This window comes from Lemur catta, chromosome 1, assembly GCF_020740605.2.
Source record: "Lemur catta isolate mLemCat1 chromosome 1, mLemCat1.pri, whole genome shotgun sequence".
NCBI classification, from domain to species: Eukaryota; Metazoa; Chordata; class Mammalia; order Primates; family Lemuridae; genus Lemur; species Lemur catta.
Window position 1 is genome coordinate 230,562,472 of NC_059128.1, and position 23,039 is coordinate 230,585,510.

The window sequence follows — 23,039 nt, forward strand, 5'->3', positions numbered from 1 at the left end:
CTTGATAATGAACACTTTTATTGGCTTCCTTCCATTCTGTCTCAGTTCTCTACTCCCCTACTGCTGTTTCCTGGTGTCATCTCCCAAACAAACTACTTAAACTCAAATACTTGTCTCAGAGTCAACTTCTGGAAGGAATTCAAGCTAACCTCTTAGAGCAACTTCAATAGCATTTTATCACACCCCACTTTTGACTCACTCAATACAATACAGAGTTGTTTATTCCATACTGCTTCTTCACTGCTTTGGAAATTGTTAAAAATACAACATTTAAGCAAATAAATTATGTCCTAGGTAACATATTGGATTGCTACAATGCATATTGCTACATTGGACCTTAAGTCTTTGGCTTGCATAATCATGAATTACAGGCTTTAGTTTACTTGTCAAAAATTGAAATGAGTATCACTGATCTCCTTTAATTCAGAAGTGAATTTTTGGAAATAATCACTTTCTCAATTTCAAGTAATATTCAGAATTGCATGAGATTCTCTGTAGTGTATTTCCAAATCATTGTGTGATATGATTATAGGACTTTTTGCAGGCTATAGTGAGGGCTGCAATTCAATTTCAAAATCTTAAGTAACAATCTATAAAGAAAGGAAGAAAAAAATTTAAGAAGTCATGTCCAACCATCATGTCAAAATATAAGGTGCATGTTTTCTAGCAGATCTTGCCACAAAAAAAAGGGAAAAAAAGTTAATTTAAATCCACGTTTTATTTTTTCACAGATTTTTTAACAATTATACACAACTTTTAACATAAAGATAGTGAAATCTCAAGGATAAGGAGGCAATATATATGGCCTCTTCAATTCACTCTTCAGGATGGAAGGAAAGTTCCAAAGGGTACAATGTGTGAGATTTAACACTGGAAATATACATATGAAACTTGTTTAACTGGCTCCACTTAGGACCAGGCACAGCACAATAAATATAGAACTGCATCATCGTTTTAAAAGATCGTTGTAATTTAACACATTCTTCCTAAAGAAATACGATCAGTGACCAATCTGAAATTCTACAACATATAGGTGAAGGGAGACCTACAATGAATATCTGAGCATAGTTTCTCTAGCATTTTCACACTCACACATCAACATTCTCAAAATGACTAAGAATGACTCAAATTCAAAATACCAAAAACAAATTTGGTCAAACTTTCTTCATCATATCATTCATTACTATCACAATCCTAGTTTGCTGGTAGGTTTACTGTAGGAATAGGAAGTTTTTGAAATTGTTTAATTTCCACTAGTCTTAGGGCCTCTGGGTAGGAGGCCACATTGGAAGCAAACTGATTAAGCAGCACCATTAAGTCCACATCTCAACAAATCATTGCATAATTTTTATCTGTCAGTATTTTGAAAGGTTAAAAAAACTAGTATGGAAGAATACCTTTCCTTGGTAACAGGTCACTGTAAAAACATGCAATCTGCAAAGATTTAAACAAAACTATATTTGAATTCTCTACCGATTGCATCTTTCCTTAATAGATCAAAAGAAATACACTACCTAAAAATTTAAATAATAACATACCAAGGCATAAAATAAACAATTTATTTATGCTATTACATTTGGGTGTTTGAGATTGCTAAACATGTTCACATCCCCCTTCTTCTTCCCAAAGAGGAAGCCATGGTGCCAGCACTATTGGTCAGAAAGAGTTAACGGGAACCCGTTGCTCTCAGAGCTATTCTACAGTGTGTCGTCTTATACAAACACAGAGGTTATTTTTAAACATATACTTAAAAGACAGGATAAAATGATCTTTTCCACATGACCCAGATTCTGTTATCAGCAGATACAAGAATTTCATCCCTACTAAATAGAATGGAAACTGTTATGCTGCTGTAGCCATAGATATTCTGAGAAACCTTTTGAAACAGTGAATCAAAAACCCCATGAAAGAAGTAATATTTTCTACCATTGGTAAACTGGCCGTTCAAAAATTCAACAAGTAAATGAACATGCAAACATGTAACAGATGTCATTATTTTGTAAAAACATAATGCCACTCTGGCCCCAAGAATCTCTACAGGCCAGCTGGTCCTTAAAGGTGCAAACAACCTTTAACCACTCCTAAATATCTTCTCTATGGCATATGACTGCCCATCACACTGCCACATGATTCTTAGAAGCTTATGCTTCTAAGATGTTTGAAGAAAAGAGAGTGTGATGTGGATCAAGTTTTCAGTGATTGTTTTAAATATAATTTTAAAAAGAATTTCCTAGTAATGCAGTGTATAATAGTCCTTGATACTGAATTTTTCCTAGTAAAGTAAAATATGCTTTAACAAGACAATGTTGATCTAACTAAGTTTGACCGCCTGGCTCTTTTTTCACTTTTTTGAGGATACTGATTCACATATTGTGCTGAATCCCACAAATGCCTGTTTTAATACAGTATAGTTCCCAACAGTTTCCCATAAATATTCCTGATTTATGTCGGGGAAGCAATGCATAATTGGAACATTAATCATTTATGTTTTTAAAAAGTAAATATTTCCTGCAAAGCAATTACTTTGCAAAATGCTAAGCTGCAAATGACCTTATCTCATAGATACTGAGTCATTTCAAAAAGTACCTGTCAAAAGGTATAGAAATCTGGCCTTCTATTCCAAATCCACTGCAAAGAGAGTACATGCAGTAGTCCTGTTTACAATTTAATGAAGATGAGCAAAGGGCAAACTTATGACAAGGAGTGTCATCACCCTACATACAAGTTTACAGTAGTGTAGCCATTATATATCATATTTACTACATTCACCACTTTGGACAAAGGATCAGGGAGGCCCTTCACAACACTAAAACAAAGGAATGTTTGTTTTATATAAGACCTACCAAATAAACAGGGAAACAAATGATAACACACATAGGCACTAGTCTCAAAGCTGCACAATAGAGAAGCAAAGAGTCTGAGATGAGAAATTTAGGAAAATATACACATATGAGCTTGCTGAGGCAAAGGAGGAAAAGAAATCACAGTTCTAATCTTCAAGGCTACGGAATGCATTCTGCATATCTTCAAGAAGCTGTGCATAGTCGCTCTTGATCTTTGCCTCACCATCTTTCACTGGATCCTGAAAAAAGACATGATAAATTCTATTTGCCTTTGGAAAATAATTTTCACAATGTATGGTAAGTTACTTGTATTTAATATATTTTGAGTACTAAGGTTTAGAGTCATAATCCAACCAACCAGAGAGAAAACAAAATTTAAATGTTGTATTTTGCCTGCTAACTACATGCAATGGCCAACGGCTTTATCCTCAACAACATGCACAATATTGGGAAATTATGCAACATCACACATTGGATGTCTTAATAATATGACTGAACGCATATGATAATTAGGAGTTAATTTAATCAAACCAGAATTTACTACTCAAGGTCCAGTAGTATCACACTGGGATGGAAAAGTAAAATTTAGGAAATAACAAGGAAAATGCACAAAACCAACTACTTAAACATCTACATGGTTGTCCACACCAACTGGAAATTTCCTAAATGCCTAAGAACAGAAAAATAATAATCTTCAGCCACAAAATAATGCTACAGAAGAATACTTAATGACACTAAAACAATACCTTAAAATGTTAATTTGATACAATGAGTATATAAATAGAAAAAATATAACTTTAATCACACTATAAGAAATTATCTCTACTATATTTCTTTTTCATCCTCTTCCTATGAATATATAATTTTTAAAGACAATATTTGGATCAAATTACATATGAAATTTTTTATAATCTGATTGTTTCACTCTATATACCATAAGCATTTCTCTATGTCTTTGGATATTTTTTTACAAAAAGATGTTAATGCCTTCATAATAGTCTATCTTATGGGCATTTCATAATGTACTATTGGCTCTATTTATTCTTGCATGACATTTACAAAGTTTAACAAACAATCTTTTATATATATCCATAACGAAAATCTGATTATTTTCTTGGTCTATATATCTCAAAGTGGAATGATAGGACCCTAAGGGTGTGAATGTTTTTAAATTCTTGATACAGTGACTATCTAATTTGCACAGGTTTACTTTAAATCTACAGTATAAACACATACTATATATATATTTTTTAAATTTTATATTGCATATACATTCAGAGAATCATTCTCAATAGGTGATTAGTAAATACGCCTGGATGTTATAACTTACACATAATTAAATAAAATTCAACTAATCAAATATTTTAAAAATAATCTTACACATTTTTTTACTAACAATTTCATTTTCTATTTTTATCTCGTGTACTTCCAAAAGAACAAGAGGCCACTTAAAAGTTAAAAATGATGTGTAATACATGATATTTAAAAGAAGTAAACAGAGCAGAAGAACATGGGGGCTAGACATTAATAGGCACTTGAAGTAAGGTAATTGCTGCTCAGCCGTGAATTAAGCTCTAAATTGCTTGGCAGCTAAGACAAAAGGGAAAACACATCAGCATTTACGTTAGACATGACATACTATAATTTTTATCATCAGAACTCCTACTTGAACATAACTTTGAGGCCTGTATTGGTTTTACACAAACTGATCATGTGTGGAAAAGTTAAATGCAAGTTTCACACACCAGGTTTGGGACTCAAAGAGTTAGAAAAATTAAAAAGAAACATTTCCTACCAAAAAAAAGTCACAGCAGAAACAAAATATACCTTGAATTTCATGGAGGAAAGTCTATACAGGATCTCTCCCATGTGCTCACGGATAATGGACCATGTGATTTTATTATCACTCTGGGCAGTGGTTTCAACAGCTCTACGGGCCATATCATAAAATGCAATCATGTTGGACAGCATCCCTACTGTTTTATAGAATGGGCAGAACCTAGGATAAATGAAGGTCAAAAAAATTAACATAAACAAACTCCAAAGTAGTTTCATCCTTTATATAAAACTTAGTCTATCTATAAACTACCAGAGCATTAGTTTCTTTATTTAAATATGCAGACTGTTTATATTTAATGGGTGATAGATAAGGAATGAAAAAAGAATAGTGGAAAAGACCAGTAACGACTTAACCCAAGTTTTTGGACAGAGATATCTCAGGAGATGGCATAGATGGAGATATATATTCCTTTATTTATTTTAAGGGTGATGTTAATTTTTCTATTAAAGTCACTAAACAGGAGAAACAATGAAACAGTATTGCTGTAAGCTAATGACTCTGGGTTTGTTTTTGTACAATGCAGTTAAATAAGTAACCCAAATGGTAAAATAACTGAGTTGTAAAGACTCCCTTGTGATAGTGGGTTAGGGTTTAATGAATAATAGGAAAGCAGAAACCTGCAAGTCCCTAAAGTTAATAGTAGTTCCTATCCCCTTCATGTGTTCATTTCCATTTACTCATACCTTTTAATTACAAAGACACATGAACAAATATTCAACTTCGAGCATACAGGGTCTCACCAACCTCCTGGCACATTTAAAAACATATTTGCATACATAATTTCATGTATATTCCTATTAAACCCTTTCCAAAGGACTTTTCCCTTGTTGAAATATCTTTGTGTGGGTGGTTCCTAGGCTTCTTAAGTTCCTGATGTAGCAGGTTTCCGAGGTTTACGATAGATTGGCGTATTTTCTGCTTGCTCTACATTCTGGTAATCCTACTTGCTCTATTCCCTCTTCAGTTTTATATGGGACCAAACAAAATTTGAGGGAGAAAAGATAGCCTGGGATGAAAGGGCTCAAATTCTCAAAGTCTAAAAGAAATGGTAACTTTAAACAAGCCTTGGTAGTAGCACAGACAATACTGAAAAAAAGCAAGCACTGGGCAGGGTTATAACAGGAACTTTTGTAGAAAGAAAGAGAAGAAATGGGACTTTAGGGAGATGAGGAAAGAAAGCAGAACATAATTTTTTAGGAAAAAAGTAAAAGAGATATGGGCAGTGGAAAGAAGATGTGAAGAAAGCTTCTGAGGGAGGCAATGATTCCCAGGTTCTGCACACCAAGCCACAAATTAATCTAATTATAGATGATTATATGAGTGAAAATACTGCCATAATTGGACAAATGAACAAATCAAGACAAGGAAACATTAGGTCATTAGATGTCTGCTATGAATATACAAAATATACCAATATAGAGCCAAGAGTATATGAGCCTGTATGAAGTGAAAAAAAATGTTCTTAATGTGTAGGCAGCTCCTTCACCAAAACAATAGAAAATCCTCAAATAAAAAAACAAAATCAGTATTGTTTACCTGTCATAAGGAGTATATCCATTTTGTTGCAGGAAGTCATCTTTGATAAGTTTTGCTACCTCCAGGGTGATTTTATCTGTTTCTGCTAAAGAAGCCTAGAAGAGAAAAAGATATTTTTAGAAATTGACTTATACAATGTGGGACCAATGGTGGCAAGCAGAAACTATATAATCAACACACAATCACTTAGTACTAATAAATTCACTTTATAACAGCTTTTTTGATTGTTCTTTTTTTTATTGTGGCAAAAAGCACGTAACATAAAATTTACTGTCTTAACCTTTTTTAAGTATACAGTTCAGTAATGCTAAGTATATTTACATTGCTGTGAATCAGATCTCCAGAACTTTTCCATCTTGCAAGTCTGAAACTCTATATCCATTAAACATTAACTCCCCCAAAACAAACAACAAACAAACAAAAACCCCATTAACTCCCCTTTCTCCTCTCCCCTCAGCCCCTGGTAACCGCCATTCTACTTTCTATGAATTTCACTACTTTAGATACCACATATAAATGAAATCATACAATATTTGTCTTTTTGTGACTGGCTTATTTCACTTAGCATAATGTCCTCAAAGTTTATCCACGGTGAAGCATGTGACAAAATTTCCTTATTTTTTTTGAGATAGGGTCTCACTCTGTTGCTTGGGCTAGAGTACAGTGGTGTCATCACAGCTGACTGCAACCTCAAACTCATGGGCTCAAGCATCCTCCTGCCTTAGCCTCCCAAGTAGCTGGGACTACAGGCATTCACCACCACACAAGGTGCCTACTTTCTGTAGAGATGAGGTCTTGCTCTGTTGCTCAGGATGGTCCTGGGCTCAAGCGATCCTCCTCCCTTAGCCTCCCAGAGTGGCAGGATTACAGGCATGAGCCACCTCGCCCAGCCTCCTTGCTTTTGAAGACTGAATAGTATCCCATTGTATGTATATACCATATTGTTTATCCATTCATCCTGAGATGGACATTTGAGTTACTTCTACTTCTTGGCTACTATGAATAGTGCTGCTATGAACATTAGTGCGTAAACAGATTGATGTTCTTTTCTTGAAATACTTCTTTACATCCTGGCTTGCTATCTTAATTATTTGAATTCTCATTCTTAGGTTTGTTTCACAGAAATCTATGAAGCTCCAAAACAGTTAAATTTTTTAACATTACATGGTGGTTTAGAACTATAAAGTATGTGCTTACCTGTTTTTTTTCTTTTTAAATCCCTTTTATCCCTAGTCCTCTCTTCAAGCACAGGTAAACATTAAAATGTGTTTTATTTTGTGCCAATGTTTTTTATTATATAAAGCATTCTTACTTGTGTCATTGGTACTTTGTTTTTAAGATCCATACATGTGGCTGTGTGCCATGTATTTTCCTGCTTTAAGCTCTTGTAGAATTCATTCTCTGTGGTGTGTATCCTCCCTATTTTACCTTCCATCTAAAATTTCCTCTAATTTCCTGCCACCACAAGTGTCCACTTAAGGACCTGTTTGAGAATTTCTTTGGAGATAAATATCTGAAGCAGAACTGCTACCTCCCAGAGTATGCAAGCAAGTCCTATCAGACTGCTTGCCACAAAGGCAGCACCAGATGATACCTCCACCAAGAGTACACCAGTTCCTCTAACCCCACAACGCCTGACAAGACACAGCTTTTTAATTTTTGCCATTCTAATCAATGTAATGTGATATCTCATTGTTGTCTGAGCATTTTTCCACAGGCCTGTTAGTCTTCTGGGTTTCCTCTTCTATAACGTGTCTGTTCTTTCCTTCGGCCACATTTCTGTTGGGGTTCCAGGCTTCTTGTTAACTTATAGGAGATCTTTGCACATTTTAGATATTCATCCATCAGTTTTAGATGTTGCAAACTTCTTCTCCCAATATCATTGGTCTGTTACCTTTATCCATGGTAGGCCCTTACTGAACAAAAATCCTTAAACTTTTTTTTTGGTTTTGTTTTAGTGTTTATGCTTATGGGAGTCTAAGAAGTCCCTTTCCAACCCTAGATCACATAGGTATTTTCTTAATGTTTGTTTCCTATTACCCTGAAAGTCTTATCTTTCCCAGATAGATTAAATTGCTAATCTATCTGGAGTCTACCTTTATATGCGGAATTAGGTAGCAATCCAATTTTAATTTTCTTCAAATAGTAAATAGTTTCCATCATTGACTAAAACAATCCATCTTCCTGTTACTTGATTTGTGGTATCATTTTTGCATTGTCAATGGTTCATATAGTCATGAGTCTATCCCTGTTCTGTTCCACTGTTCTATTTGTCTGTTACTTCACTAAGACTGCACAGTGTTTTTGTTATTATGGTTTTGTATTTCCCCTTATTCAATAGGAAAAGAGCTCCCTCTTCACTATTTTTTAAGGTTGTGAATCTTTGTGACATCAGATGAATTTTAGAATGATTACTGATTTGCTCAGAAGATTCAACTAGAAACCTGACTGGCATCACACCAAATTTACAATTCAAGAGAAGTGGCATCTTTTTAGTAAGTCATTCCATCCCACAGCATGAACTGTCTCTGTTTTCAGATCATCTTCTGTTTTATTTATTGGTGCAAAAGTGTTTCCCATAGAAGAAATATATATATATATATATATATATATTTAGTTACTTTTTTTTTTTAATTTTAGAGACAGGGTCTCGCTTTGTTACTTGGGCTACAGTGTAGTGGCATCATCATACATAGCTCACTGCAACCTCCAACTCCTGGGCTCAAGTGATCCTCCTGTCTCAGCCTACCAAGTAGCTGGGACTACAGGTGTGCACCACCATGACTGGCTAGTTTTTCTATTTTTCGTAGGGACAGGGTCTTGCTCTTGCTCAGGCTGGTCTCAAACTCCTGAGCTCAAGCAATCTTCCAGCCTCAGCCTCCCGAAGTGCTAGAATTACAGGCATGAGCCACTGTACCTGGCCCCTACACTCTAGTTTTTGTTGCTATTGTGAACACCTTATTTTTAGTTTTATTTGCAAATTGGTATTGCTAGTGTAGAGAAATTCTCTGGATTTGTGTTTATCTTGAATCAAAACTCCTCACCAGACTCTTATTATTTTCTGTTTTTCTGTTAGTTCTGTTATGCTTCTAGTTATACAAGCACATTATCTACAAATAATGATATTTTTATCTCTTCTTTACAACTTTTCTCTTTTCTTACATCATTGGTCAGGACCTTTGGTATTCGACTGAACACAGTGATAGTAGGCACTCTTGTCTTAATCCTAATTTTCAAATGAAATGCATCTGAAATTTCTCCATTAAGTAAAATGTTTTCCCTATGTTTCAGTATATTACTTTTAACAAATTAAGGAAGTTTCCTTCTATTCCTTGTTTGATAAGAGGTTTCTAAAAATCATAGTTAAATAGTGAACATCAAATATTTTTTCCACATTAAGATATCCTTTTTCCATTATATTAGTTACATGGCTGAATTACAATAATAGATTTTCTGTGTCTAATCATATTTGCATTCTTCAGAAAAACTTTACTTGCTCACGATACATTATCATTTTTAATACCCTATTAGTTCCCATAAGCTAATATTTTATACCTATATTCATAAACAAAATGAGGCTGTAATTTTCTTTTCTTGTACTGTCTTTATCTCATTTTGCAGGTCTTCTGTTTTTCCTCTTATAGGGCTACAGTACTCTTCTACAAATAATGACTATTTAATACATGCTAGACATGTTAGCTATCTAATAATATTATCCTTTGTTGGAAAAATTGGGAGGTGACTTTATAAGATATAATAAAAACAACAGAACCAAACTAGCATTGCACACTATCTGAGAAGTCATTTGATTCTGTGATTTAATTTGCCTAAATTTAATCATATCATCTTCCTTTGAAACACCATGACACAGACACAAGAATGTAAGTCACTTGTCTAAGGTCACATAGTTATACTCGAGGAACTAGAATCCAATTCTTCTGATACCTAGCCCTAGTGCTCCTACAAAAATGTGTGTTCACAAATCCTAACCTATCTCTAATTTGGTTGGTGATGGTTATATTCCATTTCAAGAAACAAAAGTAAATCAAGTGTTTCCTTCTTTCTTACCTACAATATATGCAGGACCATGCTAAGTGCTATAAAGGAAAATTATTTCAATTAGTGGTAAAAATATTTAATAAATATTTATTTTGCTAGGCAAGAATCTGTATATCTAAGGTTTTATCTATCTTTATAACACTCCAGTATAACCCACAGATCTATCTTCCATAAGATTCAACAACTTACCTTCCCCACAAGCTGTACAATTTCTGCCAGGTCTTCTTCTTCCTGCAGAATCTCCTTTGCTTTGGTCCTCAAAGGAACAAACTCTGTGAAGTGTTTGTCATAGTACTCGTCCAAGGCACGCATGTACTTGCTGTAGCTTATGAGCCAATTGACAGAAGGGAAATGCTTACGTTGAGCTAGCTTCTTATCTAAGCCCCAGAACACCTGATTAAAAAACACAAAACAAAATAAAACAAAAAAAAAAACCAAACCAATAATTTTTCTTAAAAAACAAAAATTAAAAAAAAATTGAAGTATATTTCTTTTTCCTATATATGCAACCCTATAATTTATTGGCCAAATTATATATCCTTTCAGTATATACCAAGTGTAACTGAAATAGAATAAAACTTTCAGGAAATGTCAATTAAAAATGTAGTCTTTGCATTTTTAGGGTGGGTAATACCTACAAATCAAATTCAAAATTTATCTGAATTTGCTTAATAGTATGTCAAATCTGATAGCAAAGAATTGATTGACCTTTTAGAAGATTATTAATGTACAATATAAACAGATGAACCCGAAGAAGTTTATTTAGATGGAATAGACACTTCACTTGGATTAAAAACCTCTAGATGTTCTGATTAAATTGAGTTCTCTACCATGAAGGGCCAATCCAATAAGATCTAACAGTGATTTTTCTGAGGCCAAACGTTCACAGATATTTTATGCATTTCTAACTTTGCTCTCTCTTTCCCCACAATTTAAAACTCAAAATTTTAGCAAATGTTAAAGACCTTGAGAGTTGTAAATTTAGCCTCTGCCATTTCTTTTTACCTGATTCTGACAGAAACAGGTAAGTATTCTGTTTTTCTCACACAAATAATACACATATACATATATCAACCTTTTTTTTAACTATAACTCTGATTTGTATACATCTTTTATTTAGGCTTCTTTTAATGGCCAATCTGGCTAGGTAGCCACTAAAATTCATGCCTTGTAACTGGGAAGCCACCGCCTGTGCTGAAACTCTACTTTTCCATCCTTGCTGTCATCTGGTATGGTTAATAGAATGAATGCAGTGACTGAGTCACTTTTGAGCCTATAGTTTCCAGTTGTGCCAGCCAGATGCAGACGATTACCAGGGTATGTGATGGTGAAGCCATAATATGGAAGGAGCCCTGGACCATATTGTGAGGAGAAATAAACTTTTGAGTTTTGCCATTACACTTATATTTGTTATATTTTTTTCTATAACTAGGGTTACTCTAACTTGAAGGGCAGTATTACTCTAACACTAATAAAACTTTGCTACTTAGATGTATTTTCCACTTATATATTACTAAGTTTATTAAAAATCCCAGGTAAAGAGCTAAGAAAAAACGAAGCATTAAAGGCTCTCAGTGTTAAGAATGTTCCTAAAACAGACTTTACCATTGCCTAGTCTTTAGAGACTAAACTAAATGCTTCACAACAATTACATTAGATAACATTAGAATGAGGAGGGAGGCGGAGGGGGAAGGCTCAGAAGTTAACTACACTAGGGAAAGACATACCTGAACAATACCAAGAGTAGCAGATGTAACTGGATCAGAAAAATCACCACCAGGTGGAGAAACTCTAAATTTAAAAAAAAAAAAAATGTAGTCATTAGAAATGCTTATGAAAAATAACATATATAAAAGTCAATTTTTTGAAAGTCAATTTAAATGTAAATAACTTTAGAAATGACCTTTAGAAAGAAAATCTTATAAGACAATTTTAAACAAAAGCCAGTATTTAAGTTACAAATAAGAATGATACCTATTGAACACCTTCTAGTATGAGAAATGAGACATATTTTATTATAATCAGCTTCATTATTCTAATCAAATAGATGAAGCAGGAAGGTAGGAAAAGCTCTAAGAACAAACTATGGCTCTATGCAGTGATCAGGCAACTTGACTGTTTTTATCATGATGCAATCTCATCTTAATATGTCCATAACTTTCTAAATTATTCCTAAGATATTGTAACTGGAATATAGTAAATCAGTGAAGTCAAACCTATTGAACCAGAACATACAGAGATGACCTAAACATGTGTATCTTCCAAGAGTTCCTTAGGTGACTCTGGGGTGCAACCCCCATTAAGAACTACTGTTCCCAAAGGAAGCTAAATATTCTCTCTTTAAAATAAATGACTTTCTTTCTTTTGAAAAGTAAATAGTTTGGGTGCTTACGCTCCTACAATGCTGACACTCCCTTCTCTTTCAGGATTTCCAAGACATTTCACCCTGCCTGCTCGCTCATAAAAAGAGGCCAGACGGGCACCAAGATATGCAGGATATCCACTATCTGAAAAAGGAAAAGAAATTTAAAAAGAGAGGTTCTAAGCCAGCCCCCCAAATCCTATCAGTCTTACATGAAAAGCAATACAAAGACTTACCTGCAGGCATTTCAGCTAAACGACCAGAAATTTCTCTAAGCGCCTCAGCCCATCTAGAGGTAGAGTCAGCCATCATGCTGACATGATAGCCCATGTCACGGAAATATTCTGACAGCGTAATTCCTAAATTGGGAAGAATATTAGAAGTTACAATGCTACAACATAAAATCCTGACCTTTTCACCCTTAAGAAAACTTAAAGCAATAAGTACATGAGCGAGACTGCTAGCTGTTCCTGCAAATCTGTTCTTTCTCTGCTTCTGGGCATACAGCTAAACTATATTCCCCAGCATCTTGTGCATTTAGATATGGCCATGTAATTAACCCCTGGCTAATGGAATGTGAGTCAAAATAATGTGTTTTATGGCCTGGCAAGGCACATACTCTTTCTTCCTTCTGGACTATTGAAATGGAGAGAACTCCTAGGAACCCTTAAAGCCACGTATGAAAAATGGAAGAGCTCTTTTCAGTCTGGATGCCAGCCCAGAGTGACAGAGTAAAGAGCCCCCTGAACACCTGAAATGAACATCTATGATACTGAGCAAATATATGTTTGGAATTATTTGATGCCATAGCCTAGCCAACCCTAATACAATACACATTTTAGAAAGCAGGAAAAGACTTTTTTTCTACTTTTTGTTGAAATAATTAAGTCTCAAAGTAATTTTCAAATGCAGCTTCTGTCTATATATCATAGACACACGCACTCATGCATATATAAATACCCCTCAGCTAATTAGCTTGTTTGGTTATTTTTCAAAAGTAACAAATGTTATTAACATGAATAATATTTCAATTATCCAGATCATTCTGTTATGTAGATCAGGTCCTGTGCTGTTAATTCACACACAGGAAACCATTTATAAGAAACTAACATACAGAAAGAAGTCTTGGGTTCTAGTTCCTGTTCTGTCATTAATCTTAGCAAAATAAATTGATTTCGCAGTGTGGTTTCCTAATCTGTTGAAATGGAGTAACTCCTGCCATATTCTTGTAAAATATATATCAGATGAAGTGAAATACATCTAAATGCCCTCCAAAAGGTACAAAGTACTATGCAACTCTAAGATATTAGGAATGTATAGTTGTTGTTACATTATATAATAAAAGTCCCAAGCTCTAATGTCCTGATTCCTTTATTTTACCAGTAAAAAAGCAGACTTATATAAGTAAAATAAAATTCTTCAAAAATACAAAATTATCATACATTTTAATCTGATAATAAGAACAGATCCTCTCTTATACAAGCATGCCAGTATTTTAAGTCTGTGATGAAATATTACCAATACTTGTATTTGTGTATATGTACAAATTCTTTGTTTGCAAAAGCTACTTGGCTAGTGGTAGGAGTTTCTTGGACCGAGTCTGGCATTTGGAGAAGCAGGGAGATGGGGATAAAAAAAACACATTTGTACCTGTGTATATGTGTGTATGTAGGTACGTATGTGTGTGTGTGTTATGTATCAGATTCTTTATAGAAGATAGACACACGTGAGTAAATAAGAACTCTCTCATAGATCTAAAGATATAAGTGCCTACAAGAAAAAAATACCTCACACAAAATCAAATGACACACTGGGACATATCTGCAACTCATTACAGATAAAGGACTTATTTATTTATTAATCAACAGGCTTTACAAATCAGTATGAAAAACAACTACCATCCAAAAGGAAAATGGACAGAAGGCAGTTTTTAAACGGTTAATATACACAGGAAAGATGCTAGCTCATTGTCAAGAAATACAGATTGAATAGTCATCTAATAAAGCAAGAATACTTAAAATGTCAGCTGCTGAATCTGGGTGCTGGGTACCTGGGTGTTCACTGTAATATTCTTTAAACTTTTCTATATGCTTGATAATTACCATAAGAATCTGTTGAAAAAACTAAGATTGAAGATGTGGCAAAACAGAAACTCTTGTTCACTGTCAGCCCTTTGAAGGGCTATCAGAATTTAACATCGCATTAACAGTTGCATTCTCAGGACCTTTACTTCCACGAAATTACCCTACAAAAATGTGTAAAGAAACATGCCCACAAAACATACAAAGAACAATGTAAAAAAAAAAAACCACACATAAGGATGTTTTAGTGCTGCACTGCATGTGATAGCAAAAAATCACAAATAATCCAAGTGTCCACCAAAAGGATGCTGGTTAAATAGACATTGATATATCCATACAAACGGATACTGTGCAGCCATTTCAAAGGATGATGTAGATTTCCTGTCTTAAAATGGCAGATGAATATGTCACTTTCTCCTCTTCATAAAAGTTACCACCACACAAGTAGAACAAGAAATAACAGAAATACAACTCAATCATTAAAAACTAGAAGACATGTTTAGCCCCACAACAAAATAAGGAAAAAAGCCACCTAAATGAGATGAACACCAAACAAGGGTGCAGGAAAACACCAAAAATTCATCTCAGGCTGTACATCTCACATGAAGCTTCTACAAATTAGGAGGTACATCCTGCAGAGCAAAACCAAGAATCCTTTTTTTGGAAAGCTGCAAGAAGCTACATAGCTAATGGCAGGAGTTCCTTGGACTCAGTTTGGCATCAATGACAAGGAGGGAGATGGGGATAAACAAAACATATGCATTACTCTATATTTTCACTAAGTGAAAAGTGGGTGAGGCAGGGTGGAAGAGAAGGAATTCACTGTGAATGTCCTTACAGCTGCTGATTTCTGTTGGCAGGAGAGAAGTAAAGAGTAAAATAACTTCCTGACACAGCTCCATGCCATAACAAACTTCACAGGTCACAATGAAGAATCCCTGCTGACCTGGACCCCAGTCACAGCCATCCCCTCCCATATCCTACAAAGACAAGTAGTGGTAATATAATAATAAATATCAGTATGGGCTATCTAAACAAAGATAAAATAAGGAAAAAAAGGACAAAAGAAGAATACAATGATGGTCAAAGAATCTGCCAAGGGACAGTGAAAACTGTGACCACAATTAGTAAAAAAATGAAAACCTTAGAACTGTATATCCTACCACAAAATAAAATCTCAAGGAATATAAAACAAGATAAGAAGACATGTTTAATGAGCCAGGAACTCAACAAACAACTGAAGAAAAAATAAACATTATAGAAATGAAGCTTTCATTAGAAGCAACACAAAGAATAAACATCACTTATCCTATGAACAAACATGCAAAAGGCTAAATAAAAAGGATTAGAGAGGAAACGATATATACGGAAAACAGATAACAGACATCTAATATGTCTAGTTGGTATATTTGAAGAAGACAGCCATAATAGAAAAGAAAAAAATTTCAGGTACAATTTTCAAAATTTTTCCAAAATAAAAGATATATTCATAGATTAAAAGGGTATACTATGTCTCAGGAAAAATTTATCAAAACTATCAATACTAGGATATATCTTAATAAAATTATGAGACTTCAAATTTAAAGAGAAATTCTTTTGGGAAAGAAGAAAAATCATCATTAAAGGGAAAAAAACAGGCTAGCCTCAGATCTTTCTACATTGAGTTCTCAGAGAAATAAATATTGATCCAAGAATTTCAGTTTTTTTTTTCTTTTTCTTTTGAGACAGAGTCTTGCTCTGTTGCCTGGGCTGGAGTGTCATGGCAACAGCCTGGCTCACAGCAACCTCAAACTCCTGGGCTCAAGAGATCCTCCTGTCTTGGCCTGATCCAAGAATTTTATATTCAGCCAAATTACTGTTAAAAGTTCAAAGGCAACAGAAAAAAAATCAAATTTATGAAGAAAAAAGAATTCAGGGAATACAGTGTCCATGACCCTTTCTTGAAGAAACTTCCAAAAGTTAAATTTTAGCCAATCAAGAAATGAATGGAGAAACTATAGTCAAGGAACTGCCAGTCCTTTGACTCCATTTCACTAGGTCTAAAGCTAATTCAAATATTGGATTTATAGTTACAGAACAGAATGTAAATTTTATAAAAACCCTGAAAATGTAGAAATAGAAGTACTAAAAGCTGGGATGGAAGCAATAGCAAAGACAGAAGGTAATATGTAAACACACAAATTTTATCTTATATCCTCAGTAAAAATTTAATAATTCAAAGCTGATATTACAAGTTATAGAGGTACAGGTATATTTAAAGATAGACGGTAAAACATGTAACGAAGAAAGGTAGAAAAGTAGTACATCATTTTACGGTCATTAAAAAGATTGGGGCAGCTCTATATGTCTTATACTCATTTGTTCTTAAGATATAATAAGTAAATTTTTTTTTAAAGCTAGGAATGTGATTGCATGTACAGAGGTATTTTAGAATGAAAGAAAAAAGTTCTTTGGAAAAGAATAAGTTTGGAGATAGTTTTAAACTTAAGAACAGATGTTAATTGCTTTTATTCCAATTCATATACTCACCAGTATAAATAGAGGCTTCTCTAGCAGCAACAGGCATATTAGAGGTATTGGCTACTAAAGCTGTCCTCTTCATAATTGACTCTACCTTACCATCAACTTCCATTGTGAGCTAGAGGTAAAAAATCTATTAGTGATTCTCCACTTTCAAAAGGTAACATTTTAGTCCCCCCTCTTTTTTTTGACAACTTGCCCATATTTAACTCCTCTTAGAATTAGTGTTCCCAAAGTAATATTCCCCATCACTCTAACCTCTCTTCTCTGCTCCACAGTGCTGTGAAGAAGACAGACTTATTTCTATTTCATAAATGAAATATATTATTTTATGAAAAAAGAAATATTACTACGGTAACCTAGTAGATGATAAAGCCCATATAAAGTTCACATCTATAATGTTTTGTCTATTTTACTTCTCTCAATAAGTGAAAACCAACAGACCACAAAGAGAAACTTTCTAGTGTTTGACTTTGAATAATTCAAATTCTCATCCTTGAATATATGAATTTAATCACAAGTATAATTTTAAAATTCCTTAAAAAGATCCTCAGTGAATGAGAGCATTGCTCCAGACCCAATACAAAGCTTTATTAACTGCCAATGAACATTGATCAGTGGTATTTTCTTTAGAATATTATTGGAAGCTTTATATATACAGACCTCTGGGAAGTCCCGGAGAACTTCAGACATCTCATTTCCTCTTTCACCACATCCTACATAGATGATTACATCACTGTTGGAATACTTGGATAGAGACTGCGATATCACTGTCTTTCCACAGCCAAAAGCCCCAGGGATAGCAGTAGTTCCTCCCTGTACACACCTAGACAAAGAAAATAAAGTGTGGATTACTTTATTCATATTATTAAAATAAATAAAGTAGCTAAGTTACACAAAAATACAAATTAAAGAAAGAAATCACTCTGAAATATTTTTATTTGTACATACATATATAAAAATATATAGATATAATAATTGTTCCCCCAGTTTGTACCTATAATAGTGTATGTTTTATTATCCTTAATCATTATTATCATCTTCAACAGCTAAAAAGTCAAAGTACATCCTATAAGTTGAAGAGGGAATAAGGGATATGGGAATAAGGTAAATAAAACAGTACTAATGACATTCTTAACACATAAATTCATGAAAATACAGAAATTAAAGTTAAAAGAAAAATATAAATAACTTAAAAGCTGGCTCCAGAGGCAAAAATAAGATCTAAGAAATTCATATCCTTCTATGAAGTTTAATGATCAAAGAGGTTTTTGTTTAAGGTGCTAAGTCAATCCCCCCTTTATCCATTCAACAACTACTTACTGAGTACCTCCTAAGTACTAAAAACTGTCCTTGGAGTAGCCGGAGAGACAACAAACAGTAAATAAGATAGCAATGTTTCTATACTCACCAAGCTCAAATACAGTAGTGTAAACTGGAGAGTCAAGTGGTAATTATAGGATCACTTAGCAGCCACTAACAAACTTTCCCTAATACCCTTGTGGGGGAAGAGGAAAGCGGATGTTGCTTTGTGAGTGTGTGTGTGTTCACATTGAGTGTGTACGGTGGGGAAGACTCTAGGCAGGAGAAATGGGATGTAATGCTAAGGGAAACTTCTTTGTAATATTGTATTTTTATCATAAAAATTCACAGAAACATTGCATCTTTAATCACACCAACAGACTTTTCTCAAGGTAAAACTAATATATAGGCCGGGTGCGGTGGCTCACGCCTATAATCCTACCACTCTGGGAGGCCGAGGCAGGTGGATTGTTTGAGCTCAGGAGTTCGAGACCAGCCTGAGCAAGAGCGAGACCCCATCTCTACTAAAAATAGAAAGAAATTATATGGACAGCTAAAAAAATATATATAGAAAAATTAGCTGGGCATGGTGGCGCATGCCTGTAGTCCCAGCTACTCGGGAGGCTGAGGCAAGAGGATTGCTTGAGCCCAGGAGTCTGAGGTTGCTGTGAGCTAGGCTGACGCCACGGCACTCTGGCCCGGGCAACAGAGTGAGACTCTGTCTCAAAAAAAAAAAAAAACACTAATATATTAAAATTTTTTCTTCTCCAAACCTTTGAAAGACTAAGAAAGTGTGTCACATTTCTCCTATGACTCTATATACCTCTGTCAAATCACTTTTAACCTAGGGTAGAGGTGGGACTGGAATGCTTACAAATTTAGCAATCCTGTGTGAAAAGTGCTATCACAGAGAACATCCAGGGTGCTGTGGAGTACAAAGGAAGGAGTGCAAAGCCTGACACGGGATTGGAGTGGGGTTAGGAAATTCCTCCTGAAAGTAGATAAAACCTGAAAGAAAACAGAAATTAGCCAAATGAAGGGCAATAACATTCCAAGCAGATGGAACAGCATGCCCAAAGGCCAGGGATAAAAGAGGCTACTGCTTGAGAAATTAAAGGTCCTACAATATGCCTAGAAGATGATGTATAGGGAAGTAGTTCGGCAGTTAAGTATTATAGCTAAGACAATACTGGAAAGTAAGCAATGGCCAAATCATAAATGGCTTTGTGAGGAGTTTAAAATTGTGTACTTGTTTCAAGAGCAAAGAAGAGCACTTTAACAGTTTCAAACAAAACAGTACAGGATCAGATACATGTTTTAGATGGACCACTATGTAGTATGGACCACTTAGAAATAAAACCAGACTGAAGACAGAAGTCTGTTTAAATGTGATTATTGCAGGAATTAGGGGGAGAGTCTTAATTAGGATCTGGAATAGGGAATAAACATGTAAATAAAAGACATTTAGAGAACAGAGTAAAAGCACTTGTTGAACAATTAGATGTGGGAGGGTAAGAACAATCCTTGAGAGAAGTCACAGATTTTAGATTATGCATCCACTGGATAGATGATAATGACGATTGTGGAGAGGGGCAACCAAGAAAAATGAGCAAGTTTCAAGGAATAGAGTGGTGATTAAAATGATGATTTTAGTTTTGAACAGACTTTGAGGCACTTGTAGGACATTCAGAAGTAGAGGTATAATCAGCAGTAGATATGAGTCTGGAGCTCGGGAAATCTGGGATGAAGATACAAATGTACAAGTCATACACAGACAAATATTTAAGTCAGGAGAGTGATGAAGTCATCCACAGAGAGTGTAATATACAGAATGAAGAGAGAAGAGGTCTTAGAAGAGGGAAGAACCCTAAGGGGGAAGAAGCCTGCGATGAAGCTTCCTGCAATGGAGGCGCCAATTTGTAGACAGACGCTAGTAGGAAGAACAAAGAAAGAGGGTGTTTAAAGGAAGAATTAAAAAGCAACATTCAAAGCTATAGGGATTAAAAAAAATACTAAAACATTTCTTCAATTTTTCACTATGGGAGTGACTGATAAAATTAATGAAAGTAGTTAAGGGTGTGTTACAGCCAAGGGCAGAGTACAGTGAATTAAGAATAGGAAAAGTGAAGACAAAGAATTTATTCTTTCAAGAGGTTTGGCTGTAAAGATAAAGAGAAAGGTAGTGAGTGGTTAAGTAGAAAGGGAAAAAGGGTAGAGGGCAGGCTTTTTTTCCCTCTACTAGATGAGAGACAGAAGATAATAATAGAAGGAGGTCCATGAAGAGACATGAGGTGGGATGAGCTCCAGAAAGAGGAAAGGAAGAAGGGAATGTATGCTAAGTGAGTATGGTCGCAGGAAATTTTTTAAACAGTTCTAAATCTCATGGCCTCTAATTTTTCTGTGAAGGATCTAGCATGATCATTTGTTGACAAGAAAGAGGAAGGAAAGGTAGAGTTGAAGATCTGAGACAAGTGGAGCAGTCTGAAATAACTACTGAGAATCAGAGAAAATGATAACTAGGAAAATGCAGGACTGCTGTACCATAGTGAGGTTAGATACTACTTTGCACTGATTATTTGATTTTCTCAGCAGCCTGTGTGCAGACATGGGAAAAGGAGACAGTTGGACTGATTCATAGTTGGAATTTTGCCAGGTAGTGTGATAGAACACATAAGAACAAGAAAATTTGTTATACTGGCAAATATTCATAAGAATGATACAGTATGGAGTTTAAGCTGGATAGTGAAGAATACGGAAACAGGAGATGATGAATACTAAGAAAGAAGAGTCAAAAGATGGAGATCTTAATGAAAGAGTAATAGAACTCAGATAACAAGTTTGAAAAGCAAGAGATTGATTGCATTAAGAGTGGCATATGTATGGGTTTAGTGGTCCGAGGTTTAGAGTTCCCACCTCACCACTTCAGTTTTTTCTGTGAATTAAATGATGAAGTTATTTGTTGAAAGTAAATCAGGATGTGGTCAAATCTGAGATTTAAAGAAAAAGGAGAAGGTTTTTAAGCAGTTGAAGAAAATGGAAAAGAACAGACTACAAATTAAGAAGGTTTGCTGGGCAGCATAGAGAGCCAAGTTGATCTTAGGAGTCATCAATTTATAGTGACACCAATCTACTTATTCTAGGATAACTTAAGAAAGACAGTTGTATTGGTACAGATTTTCTTCTGAAACTTTTATTTTTTCAGAAAGTTTTAGAAATAATGTTTTCTGTTTACAACTGTGAAAAAAATAAATCTTCAATGGTTTTACTTTAAGTAATGGCAATAAATATATTTAACTAAATTGACCATTATTACTCTAGATAAAATTTGTTACAGCATTAAACACACAGAACCTTTATCTACAAAGATAATGAAAAGATAAGCACATATAATAACTCTAAAGGAAAACTGTGAGACACATCTCAAACTTACGGGAAAAGGGCATCGAGGACTCTCTGGCCAGTCAACAGAGGATGATTGGCTGGCAGCTTCTCGGTGACAGGCCGCACTTGACGTACAGGCCACACTTGGACCATGCTGAACTTCTCCTTTACACCTTCAAATTCAAGTTCCAAGACAACATCCTATAAAAATACAGTCAAATTTCAAGTACAGTGAAATTTGTGAATGGTTCTTTCTCCAAAGTCAAAGTAACCTCAGATTCCTCTTGGGGGTAGGAAGGTAGTACATGTGAGAAAGGAGATTTACACTTTTTATTATAAATCCTTATATATAGTCCTAATTATTTTTTTTAACCAGGTACATTTATTACTTTTTTAATGATTAAAAAAAAGTCTAAGTTTTTATAAAGCAGTACATCAATACCATTAAAGGAATAGCTAAATAAATTATATGTAAATGCATAGGGGAGAAGTCTTAAAAGATATACAAGATATTCCTGAGACTTGGAGAGGGGAGAAGTGAAAGCTTTCAAAATTTACTTTCCATTCTCTATTTTGTTTACTTATAATGATCTTATACTGCTTTAATAAAAAACACCTATCTGTTAAGAACCCTAAAATGTTTAAAGTTGAATATTTTTAAGTATTTAAGTTAAATATTTATAAAAGAAAAAAGGTAATCAGTAATACGCTAACACCTGTGAACGCTGAGATGGTTTCAAGTATTCACAAATGCCAAAGTCCATGGCCCAAAAGAAATCTGTAATTTTGTTGATACATGAATTTGAATTGTCTGCTTTAGTTCCTCCATTTGGGTTGAGTGAGTCTCTAAGCTAGTGAATGAGTCTAGCTGAATGCCTAGAATTCCAATCTTACCTCAACTCTTGTTCTCCTATTTGTTATAGAGCATAGCCTTATTCTTGTGAAATGATTAAAAAAGTGTTTTCTCTCATCACATTTTTGTTTTTTTTTTTTGAGACATAGTCTCGCTTTGTTGCCTGGGCTAGAATGAGTGCCGTGGCATCAGCCTAGCTCACAGCAACCTCAGACTCCTCGGCTTAAGGGATCCTACTGCTTCAGCCTCCTGAGTAGCTGGG

The 23,039-nt window shown here is 34.6% G+C and overlaps 1 protein-coding gene across 2 annotated transcripts in view; it reads right to left on the reverse strand.

Moving 5' to 3' along the window:
• Positions 1–699: 699 nt before the first annotated feature.
• The window catches only part of ATP6V1A (ATPase H+ transporting V1 subunit A), a 54,127-nt gene continuing 31,787 nt past the window's right edge, over positions 700–23,039 (reverse strand). For both annotated transcript variants that reach the window (XM_045540249.1, XM_045540251.1), the window contains 10 exons: positions 21,974–22,125; positions 17,905–18,067; positions 17,251–17,359; positions 12,877–12,999; positions 12,671–12,785; positions 12,006–12,069; positions 10,468–10,671; positions 6,220–6,314; positions 4,671–4,842; positions 700–3,082 (listed from right to left, as the gene is read on the reverse strand). In XM_045540249.1, the coding sequence (XP_045396205.1) occupies positions 2,990–3,082; positions 4,671–4,842; positions 6,220–6,314; positions 10,468–10,671; positions 12,006–12,069; positions 12,671–12,785; positions 12,877–12,999; positions 17,251–17,359; positions 17,905–18,067; positions 21,974–22,125 (1,290 nt within the window). In that variant the 3' untranslated portion in view covers positions 700–2,989. The remainder of the gene's footprint in view (positions 3,083–4,670; positions 4,843–6,219; positions 6,315–10,467; positions 10,672–12,005; positions 12,070–12,670; positions 12,786–12,876; positions 13,000–17,250; positions 17,360–17,904; positions 18,068–21,973; positions 22,126–23,039) is intronic.